The sequence below is a fragment of the Hypanus sabinus genome, chromosome 6 (assembly GCF_030144855.1).
Source record: "Hypanus sabinus isolate sHypSab1 chromosome 6, sHypSab1.hap1, whole genome shotgun sequence".
In the NCBI taxonomy this organism is placed as follows: Eukaryota; Metazoa; Chordata; class Chondrichthyes; order Myliobatiformes; family Dasyatidae; genus Hypanus; species Hypanus sabinus.
In genome coordinates, this window is record NC_082711.1 from 41,823,673 (window position 1) to 41,838,854 (window position 15,182).

General features: G+C 39.3%; 1 protein-coding gene across 6 annotated transcripts in view; it reads right to left on the bottom strand.

Annotated features, from left to right (window-relative positions):
• svila (supervillin a) overlaps nucleotides 1-15,182 on the bottom strand; it is a 259,828-nt gene that overhangs the window by 63,530 nt on the left and 181,116 nt on the right. For all 6 annotated transcript variants that reach the window (XM_059971985.1, XM_059971988.1, XM_059971984.1 and 3 more), the window contains 2 exons: nucleotides 7,845-8,079; nucleotides 1,547-1,679 (listed from right to left, as the gene is read on the bottom strand). In XM_059971985.1, coding sequence (XP_059827968.1) covers nucleotides 1,547-1,679; nucleotides 7,845-8,079 — 368 coding nt within the window. The remainder of the gene's footprint in view (nucleotides 1-1,546; nucleotides 1,680-7,844; nucleotides 8,080-15,182) is intronic.

Consider the following 15,182-nt stretch of genomic DNA (forward strand, 5'->3'; position numbering starts at 1 on the left):
TAACATTTTCACGTCTATGCCAAACATAAGCTACTACTTAAAAATGACATTTTGGAAGTAGTGACAATTGCATCTATTGAATGTTTGCACAAGCAATGCATTAATAAAGCACCTTGTTAAATGTATAAAACATGTCTGCATCAGTGTTATCTTGTATTTCCATACAATGTTACATTAGGCTGTAACACATCTATTGTCAGAGAAGTACTTGCATAAATAGGTAAACCACCTTCATACAAGCAAGGACAGAAAACAGGGCAAAGTGAGAATACTTACTTATTCAGTAAGTTATGGGTCAAAGTATTTGGTGAGTACATTTCTAACTCTTCTGGCTTCAGTCTCGTTGCCGTCTGTTCTGAAATTGTTAGGTTGCATGGGGGTTGAAATTCTCAGTCATACTGCAAAGCTGCAGTAACACTCTGCTCAGGGACAGTCTCCTGAAGCTGCCCGCCTTTGTTGTTGTGGTGTTGGAGGTTGCGTTCAAGAGAACTATGAAATGCCGTGCTGCCACTACCATCCGTTCCGGCACGTCACGACAGCACTTTTAATAAGCTTCGGTTACCCCGTATACAATACACTGGCCAATCGGCATTTTCAGATTTAAACACTCTGGACAGCATTTTAGAAAAGCTCCATTTTTGGGGGAGGAAGTCGCCGCTTTAGTGTGGACAGAGGGTCAAAAGGAAGAGAAAAATTTTTGGTTACGGACTTATCCGGTCTAGTGTGAACGTAGCCTTAAGTCTATTCAGGCCATATCTATCATTAATTGTTTATTACCTCCTCAAAAATTTCAATTAAATTAAGAAGGCAGGATCTTTCTCTCACAGAGCCATGCAGATCATTCTTAATCTTTGCCTTCCCAAATGAATATAAATTCTATCAGTTAGAATTTTCTCTAATACAAAGCCGACACATGGAAGTTGCTAAGGTAATATGACAGATTGTTGACAATTATATTGTCACCGCAATACAGAAGGCATTTTGCTCTAATGGAAGTTATGCTGTATGATTTAATACAACCCCAAAGTAAACAGCTCCATATCAATTCCCAGAGAAGACTAGCTAACTCTTACAGTGCTGTCAGTTAAACTCATTTAAGCAAACAGAATCTCATGCTATCATTATTTGGATTCAAAAAAACTGTGGCTGACATATGCAACATCAATTTAAGTTAAATATTCATCTGAACAGCCTTAACATTTCAGATTTTCCCACACAAATAGTAAGCATGCAAGGAGGTATTTACCATCAGAAAACACTCTTTTTGAAATCAAGACTTACACTTCTCTTCGTTAAATGGCTTAAACATTTTACAATTGAAACTAACTACTCAAATAACTATTTATTTAATTCATTAATTCTGCATTTTACATTCTTTCTGTTGTAAGGGTTGTAGTTATGCTTTTCAAATACTTATAGGTCTGAAGTTCTTATAATGTGTATTACCATGCTCTCTCACAAAATAATAGGCACAAAGTATTTTAAGATTTTGCTGCCCAAGATATTGGCAATTATTCATACATGTGCCATTTGCAAAAGGAGTTACCTTTTTGATATAAGTTTGCTCTGTTTCCTGATACTGAGAATAGCGGCTGATCATGGTCATCTTGCTACTGTCTTTCTTCTTGTTAATTCTGTTCCTCCAGTCCTCTTCTCCACTTTTCTTCAGCAAAGCCATCCTGGAGAAAAATTGCACCATCAAGTTTAAGGAGCAGGTTACCATTGGTAAAAGAAAAGGAAAGATTACAATATACGGAAGAGGTAATAAAGGAATCAATACCTCAAAATATTTTAATACACGTTATAAAGTTGGTTATTACACAGTTCCTTTTTCTGTTTTATGTTGTAGTTGTGGAAATTGGTTACTATCTAAAGTATCAAATGAAAATATACTAGACAGATGAAAGGGTCTCATTACAAATGTTGACTAGTCATTGCCCGCCAGAGATTCTGCCTGACATGCAACAGCATCTTGTATGTTCCTACAATTTTAGAGCCCTCCAGCAGCACTGACTTAGCCGCGGATATCTTAGCACAGCATGCAGAGACTTCAGGTTATGAACCTTTGTGAGACACTGGTGTAGCTTTGAAAAGTATTACATTTCCCAGGGTTTTTTTTTAAGACTGATGGAAGAACTAGACGAAATGGAAAAGAAGAGGCTTTGGATATAAAAGATCAGAAGGGCAGTTTAGAGAAATGATAGAAACTCAGAATCAGTTACCATTTTGGATGTACAGATACTCTTTGGGCTTGTCAACAGACTGCGAAGTGTTAATGGTGCGGGGAGTGGGTGGGTAGGGAGATGGTACAATTAAACAGTGTAATATCGTGAGACTTTAATCTCCTTAAGATGTCAGCAAACCAAGTTTGCAGTAAGGGCAGGGTGAACAAATTCACAGAGAGATGGAGAGTATAACTGATGATTTTCCAGATCATCACAAAGAACTAACTAAGGACCAGATTATTTTTGATCTAGCTTTTTGCAATGAGAAAGGGTTAATTAATAACCCTATAGTTAGAGTTATACTTCTACTGGGAAGTAAGAACTTGGCAGATAAATTTAACCAATATTTTGCATTTATCATTTCAGAAGACATAAAACCCTCTATACAGTACTGAGGAACACCTGCTTCAGAGAAAGTGAGGAATTTTTGAAGCTGCCAAACATAGATTATTCTGTCTAAATCAGAGCACTGAGAGTGGACTGAGGACTGATTAAGAAACAGGTTAAAAGGTTACGACCAGTGGGATGCTGCTGGAATCTCATCTGTTTGTGATCTGTATCTAACATAATATATTCAATATTCCTGCAGTAGTTAAAAAAACATGAGTCTGTGTGTGTGTGTGTAGCTGATGCTGAGAGGCTTTAGAGTGATTAATATGAAGACATGGCAAAAAGTTGTAGAAAAGTGTGAAATTTTACACTTTTGTAGAAAAATAAAATGAATGAATATGCAGTCATCAAACAAATTAATATATTTAGTACTTGGATCATTAGTTTCACCAAGGTTCCTGAACAAATCACTACAGAGCTTCACGCACATACATGTTGACTCTCTTGAAAATTCGTCTTCCGTGAGGTTAACAGAAGGCAAAATAACGGTAGGGCATTGCGTTTCTCAAGAATTTAATGTAAGAACTTTATCATTTGGACTTAAGCTACAAGTCATCTCTTGCTGTTGGATATTGAAATTAAGACAGAATTTCAGGTATCCATACATTGTTGTGTACCAGATAGTAACAAGCTTCCTGCTTACATGCTGTTGAGTGCTTTCATTGGGAAAGGGTTTTCAAAAGATGTTTTGAACTTAAAATTGTAAGTCTGTTCAACTGCTTCTATACCAAATCTACATAAAGGTCCCACAAAGAAAACTCAGGAAGGCCAAATTTCATGTGGGAAATGACACCCTCAACCTGATCTATAACATTTTCACAGCTGAAAAAGAACAAGGATTCCATTCATTTGAAATGTAAGGCTTATCAGGTTTATAAAGTGTTCTGATTTTGAGGGGAACCAGCTCAAGTACTTCAACCTGGTAGCCTCCAACCTGCTGGCATGAATATCGATTTCTCCTTCCGGAAACAAAATTCCCACCACTCCCCTCTTTTTCTATTCTCCACTCTGGCCTCTTACCTCTTCTCTCTGGGTTCCCTTCTCCTTCCCTTTCTCCTATGCTCCACTCTCCTCTCCTATCCTCTCCAGCCCTTTACCTTTCCTCCCCACCTGGCTTCACCTTCTAACTAGCCTTCTTCCCCTCCCCTCACCTTCCCCATGCCTTTCCAGTACAGAAGAAGAGTCTTGGCCTGAAACGTTGACTATTTATTCATTTCCATGGATGCTACCTGACCCGCTGAGTTCCTCCAGCATTTTGTGTGCGTCAATAAGTATTTCAAGAGGCAATTTAGAAACCAATGAGCCAAGTATTTCTGGAGCAGAGAACTATATGCATTTTCTTGAACTTTAACCTACACTGTTCAACTTGAATATAATTAAAGCACAACATGCACAAAATGCGAGGTGATAATTGGGTAGCATAGTGAATGGAGCATCTGGGAATTCTTGTGTCGGTTGGGGATAGCTATTTAAAATTTGAAATGTTTTAATACCCCAAGAATAATTTACTGCATGCAGGAATAATTTAATTATTTCTGAGTGTTGAATCAGCATCGCACTAGCAATTAACATGTTGTTAGAAGGATACTTATCCTGTTAAATTATGAGCCCTAAGTTTAAGCAGTGCATTATAGTAGGTAATTACTGCACAAAAACTGCAAGCAAAACAACACGACAACCGAAAGAGAGATGCCCTATTTGAAAATCGAAAGGCAGAGTGGCATAAATCAACCAAGTTCAGAAAAGTTTTGTCCCGTCTTCTCAGCCTCTGAATGCACAGAACTGTGCGTCATGATTGGCTGCTATTTTTACTGGAAGATTTCGTTCTATTATTTGAAATGCCATAGGACTTTTTAGCAGAGAGTTCCATCAGACAGAGGCCGCCTGCTGTTCTTTCATGCTTCTTTCCATCGTTCATTTGTATTTTCTGAGGGTGAACGCCAAAGTGTTCTCTTGTGATGATAAGCCTTGGGGGTGGGGCGGAGTGGAGAATTAGCTCTACAGCTGAGACCAACTCAGACAACAACTGGCCTCTGTATAGGCACACTTTCAAACTATGGTTCACTGTACGCTGTTCTGATCAGGGGTATTCCACTGGCACCAAATTTCTCTCAAACCTCAGCTATTTGCTGTATGAGTATCTTGAATGACTTGGAGAGACAATATCAAATGTTACGCACATCTATTCCACTGAGCTTTAAAAATTGTAGACACATTTTTTGGAAATACAGATTCTGAATTGACTTCATTAAAGCAAATATGGTCTTTCTCAGAGATTAGTTAAATTCGACTCGTATTTGCCTCTCAAAGTCCAACCCTATGGCCCTGTCGTGAGAGGTGGAAATGGGCAAGGCTGGCCAACAGGCCGCTTGTGAACAGAGGATGCAATGGATTGCAGAAACGTAGATGAACTCCAATCATACCATCAACTTCAGAGGATGATGGAGACAGGCAGTCATCGACAGCCTATGTTCCACTGGGAGCTACGGGCCTGAGTGAGTAAGATACCTATTCAGTTACAAACTCCATAACATATCCATTGGTCAGGAAGTCAGGAACGTATCAATTGGCGAGTCTAAACAGATGAACGTGGTAGGAACTGGCTAAATTATGGATTAGCATCCAGAGATAAATGCTCAAGTCCCACTGGGTCAGTTTGGGAATTTCAATCCAACTAATCAAACTGGAGAAAAAGCTGACCTTAGTAACAGTAACCATGGTGGTGGGGGGGGGGGTGGGTCATTAACTGCCTCCAGCAAATCTGTCACCTTTACCAGGTCTGGATGAAATACAATTCCAGACCCATCAAGGTGGCAGTCTCTTGACTGCCTTTTCAGTTCAGGGGCAACTTTGACAGTGATGTCTGTATCCCCCAGACAAATAAAAAGAATAATAGATTGCCAGCTTTTAATAGCTGATTAAAACTGTGAAAGGTGGAAGAGGAGTCTTTTTTTGTGATCATGCTGTGTTCTCTGGGACATCCTGGTTTGAAGGATGTCCCAGACTTCTTTACATGGATTTCTCAGCTTTCAATATAGCGTGGTTTAATTGAAACAAATGGTTCTGTATTTATATATCAAAGTACTAAACAATCTGAGAAAAGGAACTTAAATGGCATCTGCGGAAGGAAAGAAAAATAACTAACGTTTTAGTTCAATCGACTTTCTTTAGAAGTGGAAAAAGTTAGGGAAAAGACAAGAACTGAAATGTAGAGAAAGAAAATATGATGGGAAATTTAAAAATTAAATTAAGAAATGAAATAATGATTTGGAAACCAAAGGAAAATGTTCGCAGTAAGGTAGGGGAGATTATATGATGGAAGTGGTGGATGGTACAGAGTAAAAGAAGCAAGTACATCTAGAGCGGATGTGAACGGACCAAGAATCATTATCTGAGATTTCTAAATGAATTATTCATTTCACAAGATTGCAAGAGATGAGGTGCTGTATCTCACTGAACTTCACTGGGGAAGTGTAGGAAGCTTTTCCCAGAGCAGAAGCTCAGAATCACTGCACTGGGTTGAGTGGAAGTGTTTCACAAAGCAGTAACCCACCCTTGCCCAGTTTCCAAAAGTAGGTGAGATTACATCGTGAAAAGCAGGGGCATTGCACTAAGTAGAAAGTAGTAAGGTAAATCATTCTTTTATTTTAAAAGAGGATTTGAGTTGGCGGAAAGAGAGGAGGGAAAAGGCCAAGCACTAAATGTTTTATATGACATGTATTACCAGTTATCAGAAAATCGATCTGTATTTTAAATTAGTATGAAGTTAATACTAAGAAATGTACCACAATTTATTGTGCAGTACCTGGGCGATGAAGAATGTTTACAGGCAGATAAATTTAAGGCCCTATTATGGATGTGAGAAATCAATTACCAAATATAGTGAACAGATCCAGCATGCAATCATGCACACTGTACTTCTGGAGGGGTGCCAAGATTTTACAAATGACTTGCATCAAAAAAATAGTGTCTGCTTACACTAATTCAAAAGCAAGCTTAGAAAGGTCACATCTAAAATAAATATTTACCGATCTAATTCAAGCTTTTTTGATACTGCACTCTACTGCTTCTCAAACAAAGAACAAAAATGAAAGTAGTAACATCTGGAAAATAGACACACTCCAAACAGACTATTAGCTGACTGGAAATGAGAGTAATTGAAACTTTTGTAGAAATACACAATCTGTCTAGCCATGTTTACAAAGAAATCAGGGAAGATAGAAAAGACAAATCTAATGATGGGTAATAAAGAAAAATAGGGAAGAGAATTAGCACACAAGCCATACACTGCAAAGGAATATGTAGATTCCTTCGATGTACAGCATTTTACTGAATTTTAAACTAGTGAACTTTAAACGGTGATTTATTAAAATAAATTTGATATCATACAAGAGAGTCAGTGTACACACATACGCAGAAGTACACATGAAAAAGTGAGAAAATAGCATGAAAATTGAGAGGAAATGAAGAGTTTTACTTAGGAAGCAAGCTGCAAATCAAGGGGGAAAAATGACAACTAACAATTAAAATAGAAAAAAACGAGCAAAACACATAGGATTTGTCAGTACTAATGATACACAGATTCATATCAGTGGGTTAGATGTTTTGACAAAACAGCCTCCACCTTTCAAGGACATGTACTGTATTTGAAAACTTGAAATCAAATGGCTTTGCCTGTCTTGTATGCAGCACAAAATGGGAGACTGATGCAAATAATTTTAATTAAATGTTTATAATTATGATCCTTAACCTTTACTTTATTTCACTGACAGAGAAATTTAAGCATCAAAGCATAGATGCTGAATACCGTGATACTGCTACCAGTTGTAAAGTATATTTTACATTTATACTCTCAAGAAAATTTTTTTTTGTTGGTACTCAATACTAGAATTTCAGGAAAAAAATAGAAATAAAAATGCGCCTCTAGCTTTTCCACTGAAAATAAAATATTGAGGTGAATCATAATTTATTTATGCTATGTTTTTAAACACAATCAACTTCAATTGCATATTCATCTAATAGCTATCTGCATGCAACATCTTTGTCAGCCACAATGTCAACAATTTAGAATGAAGAATAAATTATGCATAAACATGCAACAAGGTAATAAGTTGAAACATTTACTAGCTTATTCATTTTTTATATTTATTTTTCCATCGCAGTATGACTTAGCTACACAACAGCACTATTTTATCTTCTAGAGCATTTAAGTTTCAATTGAATTGTTACCTTTCTTTTATGGACATTGCTTTTCCAGCAGTGAGATCTGAGATGTCCTCACTTTTGTCAACCCGGCTGGCTTCAGCAGAAATTGGTTCTGACTGATCATAAGGCACTTTACTTTCTGTTTGCGGGGCTGGCTGCAGATATGAACTATGTCTGGACGATGTTACAGCAGAAACTTGTAATGCAGTTAATGTTGTAGCAGATCCTGTTTTCATTTCAGAAGCATGTTCCACACACTCTACTCAACAAGAGGGAAGCATTAGAATGATCATAAACAAAACTGTAATGTTCTTGAAATATTTATGATCGACTTTAAAGGAAGCCTGCTTTTGCAATTTCCATCTCAAATAAATATTCTGAAAAATTGCAAAATCAGTCGAAATGGTCATACTCAGTTTTGCACTGTCTCTCACTTCAGTCATGATATGAAGTCAGGAGCTGATAAAAGTAAAACGAGCCAAAGAAAATGATTATGTTACTGGTTTGCTGAGAAGATACTTCCTGCTATTCCCACACAAACCAGGCCGTTACCTAAAGAACTATTAATTAAGAGAGGCCACAGTAGACAGTTTGCCATTTATGTGCAACTACTTAATCTCCTCTGTGAATATTGTCCAGTGAGCTGTGAGTGGTACAGAGACAACAGTCTCCCCCCAGTAACTGCCATGCTTGATCCAGAACATCAATGTTACAATGAATGAACTTCCATTGAAATTAGGATTAGTATGATTTAATAGAGAATTTTGTTCTAGAAGACGGTAATTGAGACTCATTACTGTCCAGTGGCTCTTTCAAACACTTGCACATAACATAGCAAAGTTGGCTGCAGAATAAACCTCCTCTTACACCTACAATATACCCCAGCACTGAGCAGAACCAATGCATGGAACTAACATTTTCCCATCTACAGCACTATTTGTTGGAATTTTAAAATTCACATTTTACACTTCCGGTGGGAGGAAATACATGGCAAAGTGGAGCCGCCACTATGACAGATGTTAGTCAGAAAAATCTCGTCCTTCTTGGAAGTCTCTATGCTCAATGGCTGTTACAATTGTTCATGGACAATGGATGGGCTGGTGTACTTTGGCAAGAGGTGGTACTATTAGTTGAGTGAGCCTCCAAAAAGAAGGGACCAAACTACTTGATATTTATGTAGCAGGTATAGACAGTCAATATTTGTGCTGATATCAACACATCTATGCATCAGCCATCTGGTGTGGGAATAGGATATTTTGGTGCAAAATGGGGCGTAAGACTTCCAGCAATAAGCTCCATCTGTTGTGCCGGCTTACGTTTCGTGAACTCTATACAGTCAGCCCGAAAAATGACAAAGCTATAATTAGACTACCAACAATACAGATCAAATGTATTAAGTTAGTGCAGGTAAAATAAGAGATTGCAGTTTAAAGTGTTGCAGTTATAGAAAAAGTGCAGTGCAGTCTGTTAATGGAAAGCATACATTTTGCAAAGACTAAAACACAGAAGCAAGGTTGTAATGTTGAGGCTTTGTAAGACATTATCAGACCACTTGTTGAGTACTGTATTGTGCAGCAGTTTTGGGCCCCGTATCTAAAAAAAGGATACACAGATATTGGAGAGGGTCCAGAGGAGGTTCACGAGAATGATCCTGGGAATGAAAGGGTTAACATACAGTATGAGGAGCATTTGATGTTTCTGGGCCTGTACTCACTGCAGTTTAGAAAAATGAAGGTTGGAGGGGGTCTCATTGAAAGTTATTGAATATTGGAAGGCCTAGATAGAGTGGACATGGAGAGGTTGTTTCCAATGGAGGGAGAGTCTAGGACCAGAGGGCACAGATTCAGAATTGAAAGAAGAATTTCTTTAGTTAGAGGGCAGTTAGAGATGGCTATGGAGTCCAAGTCATTAAGTATATTTAAATTCGACAGGTTCTTGATAAGTAAGGGCATCAAAGGTTACAGGGAGAAATCAGGAGAATGGGGTTGAGAGGGAAAATAAATAAGCCATGATGGAATAGCAGAACAGACTCAATGGGCCAAATGGCCTAATTCTGCCCCTGTCATATGAATATCCTCTATGATCTTGGACAGCTATCTGGAATGTGGGACCAAAGCCAGAATGCATACATCTGTCTAGTCTCTTCAGCATGCAAGGATGACTTCTGTATATTTTTCTAAAATAATAGTTATTTCTTCAGATACTTGGTGTTGCCTCAAATCATGGGGTTTGCCATGAGGAAATTATAAGATTACATCTGCAAGAGTCTACTTAGTGTAGGAACGATCCAATGGCACTTGATATACTTGTGTATTAGTGTGAGAGATTTATAGAGGCTGTGGCTGTCTGCAAAGAACAGCATTGCTTCTGCTATATGAGGCATCTGTGGGCAAACCTGGATTTGTCAAGCACGGTGATGAACCTGAAGACACAGTAACAACAACACACAAAGTGCTTCAAGAATTCAGTGGGTCAGGCAACATCTGCGGAGAGAAATGGATGCTTGACGTTTTGGGCCAAGACCTTTTGTCAGGACTGGCAAGTCAGAGGACAGGAGCCAGAATGAAAAGGTAAGGGTTGAGCACAAGCTGGCAGGTAACAGGTGTCTTGGTGAGAGGGGAGCTGCACTAAATGAAATGATGTAAGAGGCTGGGAGGTGACAGGTGGAAGAAGCAATGATTGAAGAAGGAAGAATCTGATAGGAGAGGACAGTAGACCATGGAATAAAGGAAAAGCAGTGCGAACCAAAGGGATGTGACAAACATGTCGCGATTGGGAGGGAGGGGAAGAGAAGAGGAGGGCACAGGAATGAAGGAAGAGTGATTTTCTGGAACTTAGAGAAATCTATGTCAATGCCATCAAGTTGGAGACTAGGAAGACAGAATATGAGGCATTGCTCCTCCAACCTGTGCCTGGATTCAGTGTGAAATGGGAAATGATAGGATAGATTCTTGGCCTCAAAATCTACCTCATTATGATCTTACACTTTATGGCTTACCTGTACAGCAGTCTTTCAATTGGTTTCACACTTTAATCTGATTATTGTTTTATCTTACTCTAGTTCAATGCACTATGTAATGATTTGATCTGTAATCAATCTTTATCAAATTCCTGTAACAATAAATGAAGTTCTGAAAGTCATATCCAAATCATTTTAAAGTGTTTTACAAAATATTAATGAATTTGGGAAGATCCGTAGTAACAATCTGAACCACTTTGAAAAATAAAAGCCACATTATCCCAGGAACCCTTGGACACCACCTCACTTTTTAAAAATATACAGTATTTCTGTTTTTGCATGTTTTTAATCTATTACTGTAATTTAGTTATTTATTATTATTTTTATTTTATTTATTATTGTTTTTTTCTCTTCTATATTATGTATTGCATTGAACTGCTGCTGCTAAGTTAACAAATTTCATGTCACATGCTGGTGATGATAAACCCAATTCTGAAATATCCAGACATACACCTTTCTTATATTGCAGCACTTCCATACTGAGGGTGTTCAGATGAGGAATTTGTTACCATGTAAGTAATCAAAGCATAAATATATTTAAAGAATTACAAGTACATAGAGTTGTAAAGAATAAAAGTGCAAGAGAAAGGGAAATGAAAAAAACACTTTGCTCATCAAATATCCTCCTTCACTGAATAAGATTATGTCTGAGCATGTATATCAAACTGAACTTCCCTCATTTCTCTTGATTACTTTGACATTTAAAAATCTATTAATCAAGCTCTTGAATATATGCAGCAACTGAGCCGTTGCAACAAAGTAGAATAGAAAATTCCACAGATTTGCAATCTGAGCAAACAAATTTTCCTCAGCTGATTCCATACGGTCAACTATTATTGTAACCAGGAGGAAGCACTTAAAGAATCTGTAGAACGGTGAGGGGCCTGGTTAGAACATAAAATGGCCATAAGCATATTGGACAGAACAACTTGCTTCTCTGCTACGTATAGCCACAATATCTTGTGTTAAATCCTTCCTATCTAAACACATTGCATGCATGGACTGAGGAATCGCAAAATCTTTTGGCAATTTTTGTTGTTAGTTTCAAAAAGCTGCAAAGTGCTCAGAATTCTCTGAATTAGCGAGTGAGTAAGGCGGTGGCCATCTGAGAAGAATCAGTCTTTTTGGGAGTGAACCATTTCTTGCATTAGCAAATGAGAGAATGGCATTGTTGCAAGGAGGGAGCAAGTCACATCAGGAGTGAGTTTTATGTGAGCCAATAAAAAGAAGGGAGGTGTAGGAGGTGTGGTCTTTGATGGAGTGGTCAGGCTTTGGTGAGAACAGGCAAGATGAACGTTAAACTTAAATATTTCACAGAAAGGCACAAGTAATGCACACAAAATGCAGGAGAAACTTAGCAGGCCAGGCAGCATCTAAGGAAAAATGTACAGTCGACATTTTGGGCCGAGACCCTTTGGCAGGACTATTAGAGTGTCTCGGCCTGAAATGTCAACAGTACTTTTTTTTTCCATGGATGCTGCCTGGCCTGATGAATTCCTCCAGTATGTTGAGTGTGTTGCTTGGATTTTCAGCATCTGCTGATTTTCTCTTCTTTGTAGTAAGAACAGGTATTTTTTTTATTGTGTGTAAATCTTTAGTCCTCAGTTCAGTGTAGTTAAGGTGCTGGATTGCTCCTCCTGCCCGATGTGGGATTTCAGGGTTCTGGCCATCTCCCTCATGACATCTACAGGAAGTACACCCAACCTGGGCTCCTGACTGACGAGGGTGAAGGAACTGGACCTGGAGTTGGATGTACTCAGAACCTTCTGCAAGGCTAAAAACCTCTTAGATTAAACTTTTATTGAGTAGGTCACACCTAGAGTGCAGGCTTCAGATAGTAGATGGGTGACCAATAGGAGAAGTAAGGGGAGTAAGAAGTTAGTGCAGAGTTCCCCTGTGGCAATTCCTTCAGAAATTAGAATTTCTGAATTTGGATACTCCTGGGGGCAATGACCTACCAGGGCACAGCAGCAGCAGCTAGGCCGGTGGCAAGGTGGTTGGTTCTGAGGCACAGCAGGAAAGGGTAACATCAGGCAAAGTAATAGTTAAAGAAGACTCCATAGTTAGGGGATGGACGGAAGATTCTGTGGCTACTTAAGAGAAGCCAAGGTGGTGTGTTGCCTCCCTGGCCCCGGGCCAGGGTGTTTCGGAGGGGCTGCAGTATAATTCTTGAAGGGAAGGGTGAGCACCCAGAGGTGGTGGTGCACATTAGCACCAATGACATAGGTAGAAAGCAAGAAGAGGAACTGCGCAGTGAGTGTAGGGAGTTCAGGAAGAGGCTGAGGAGAAGGACCTTCAAAGTAGCAATCTCAGGATTACTTCCAGTGCAACTTGTTATTCGGGGCAGGAATCGGATGATAGTACAGATCAGCGAGTGGCTGAAGGAGGATTTCAGGTTCTTGGATCATTGGGGCAGGGATGACCTGTACAAAAGGGCCAGGTTGCACATAAACTGGAAGGGAACCTACATCCTGACCAGGAGGTTTGCTAGTGTCACTTGGGAGGGTTTAAACCAGTTCAGCAGGAGGATGGGAATCAGAGCACCAGGTCAGAAAGCGGAGAGAAAGAGAGAGAGGAAAGTAGATGTCAGGGCTAGTAAAAAGAGGCAGGAGCAAAGTAATAGAAGCGTTTGGACGGATAGTTTGAAGTGTGTGTATTTTAATGCAAGGAGTGTTATGGGTAAGGGTGATGAACTTAGAGGATGGATCAGATTGTAAGGCATGAAAATGCCTGACGCTGGTCTCTCAGGCCTGAGTTGATGTCATCATCATCATCAGTACATGGAAATACGATGTTGTGGTCATTACAGAGACTTGGTTGAGAGGGGGACAGGAACTGGTGCATAATGTCCCTTGGCTTTGATATTTTAAAAAAAGGTGGGAGGTGGCAAAAAGGAGGGAAGTTACACTACTAATCAGGGACAGTTTCAAAGCTGCACTCAATGAGGACATAACAGAGAGCTTGTCCACTGAGTCTATATAGGTAGGACTCACAAATGGAAAGGGTGCAATCACTATGAAGGAATTGCACCACAGGTACACCCAATATCCACTGGGATATTGAGGAACAGATATGCTGGCAGATTAAGGGATGTTTGCACAAGCAATACATTAGAAAAGCACCTTGTTAAATGTATAAAACATGACTGCATCAGTGTTATCTTGTATTTCCATACAATGTTACATCAGGCTGTAACACATCTATTGTCAGAGAAGGACTAGCATAAATAGGTAAACCACCTTCATACGAGCAAGGACGGAAAACAGGGCAAAGTGAGTATACTTATTTATTCAGTAAGTTATGGGTCAAAGTATTTGGTGAGTACATTTCTAACACTTCTGGCTTCAGTCTCGTTGCCATCTGTTCTGAAATTGTTAGGTTGTGGGGGTTTGCGTTCAAGAAAACAATGAAATGCCTTGCTGCCGCCACCATCTGTTCCGGCACGTCATGACAGCATTTTTAGAAATCTCTGGTTACCCCAATGGTTACCACACTGCTCTGCCCAATCGCCGTTTTCAAATTTACACACTCTGGAGGGCGTTTTAGAAAAGCTCCGTTTTCGGGGGAGGAAAACGCTATTTCAGTGTGGACGGAGGGTCAAGGCAAAGAGAAAACGTTTCGATTACGGATTTATCTGGTCTAGTATGAACGTAGTGTTAGGAGCATTTGGAAAACCATGGCCTAATTAGAGAGAGAACTTGATTGAGCTTTTTGACACCAGAGTTATTGACGAAGGTAGAGCTGTGGATTTTAGTAAGGTGTTTGACAAGGTCTGCCATGGGAATCTCATCAGGATTAAGATGAATGGGATAAATGGTGAATTGGTCACTTGGATTCAGAACTGGTTTGCCCATAGAAGACAAATGTAGTGGTTGAAGGGACTTATTCTAACCAGAGGTCTGTAATAAGTGATGTTCCACAGGGATTTGTACTGGGATCTCTGCTGCTTGTAATGTACATAAATGGGTTAAAATGTAGAAGGGTAGATTAGTACGTTTGCAGTTGATATGAAAATTGCTGGGTTAGAACATAGATGACAGGCAAAGAGCACAGCAGGTTATAGATCAGTTGCAGATATTAGCAGAGAAATGGCAGATGGAGCTTAACCTGACAAAATGTGAGGTGTTGCACCTTGGTAGGTCAAATGAAAGAGAGACAGTATCCAGCTCCCTGAAAGTGGGTACACAGGTTGATAGGATGCCTATAAAGGCATATGGCATGCTTGTCTTTATTAATTAAGGCACTGAGTTCAAAAGCCAGTAAGTTATGATGCAGCTTTACAACACTCCAGTCAGGCCGCATCTGAAGTATTAAATACAGTTCTGGTTACCCATTATAAGAAG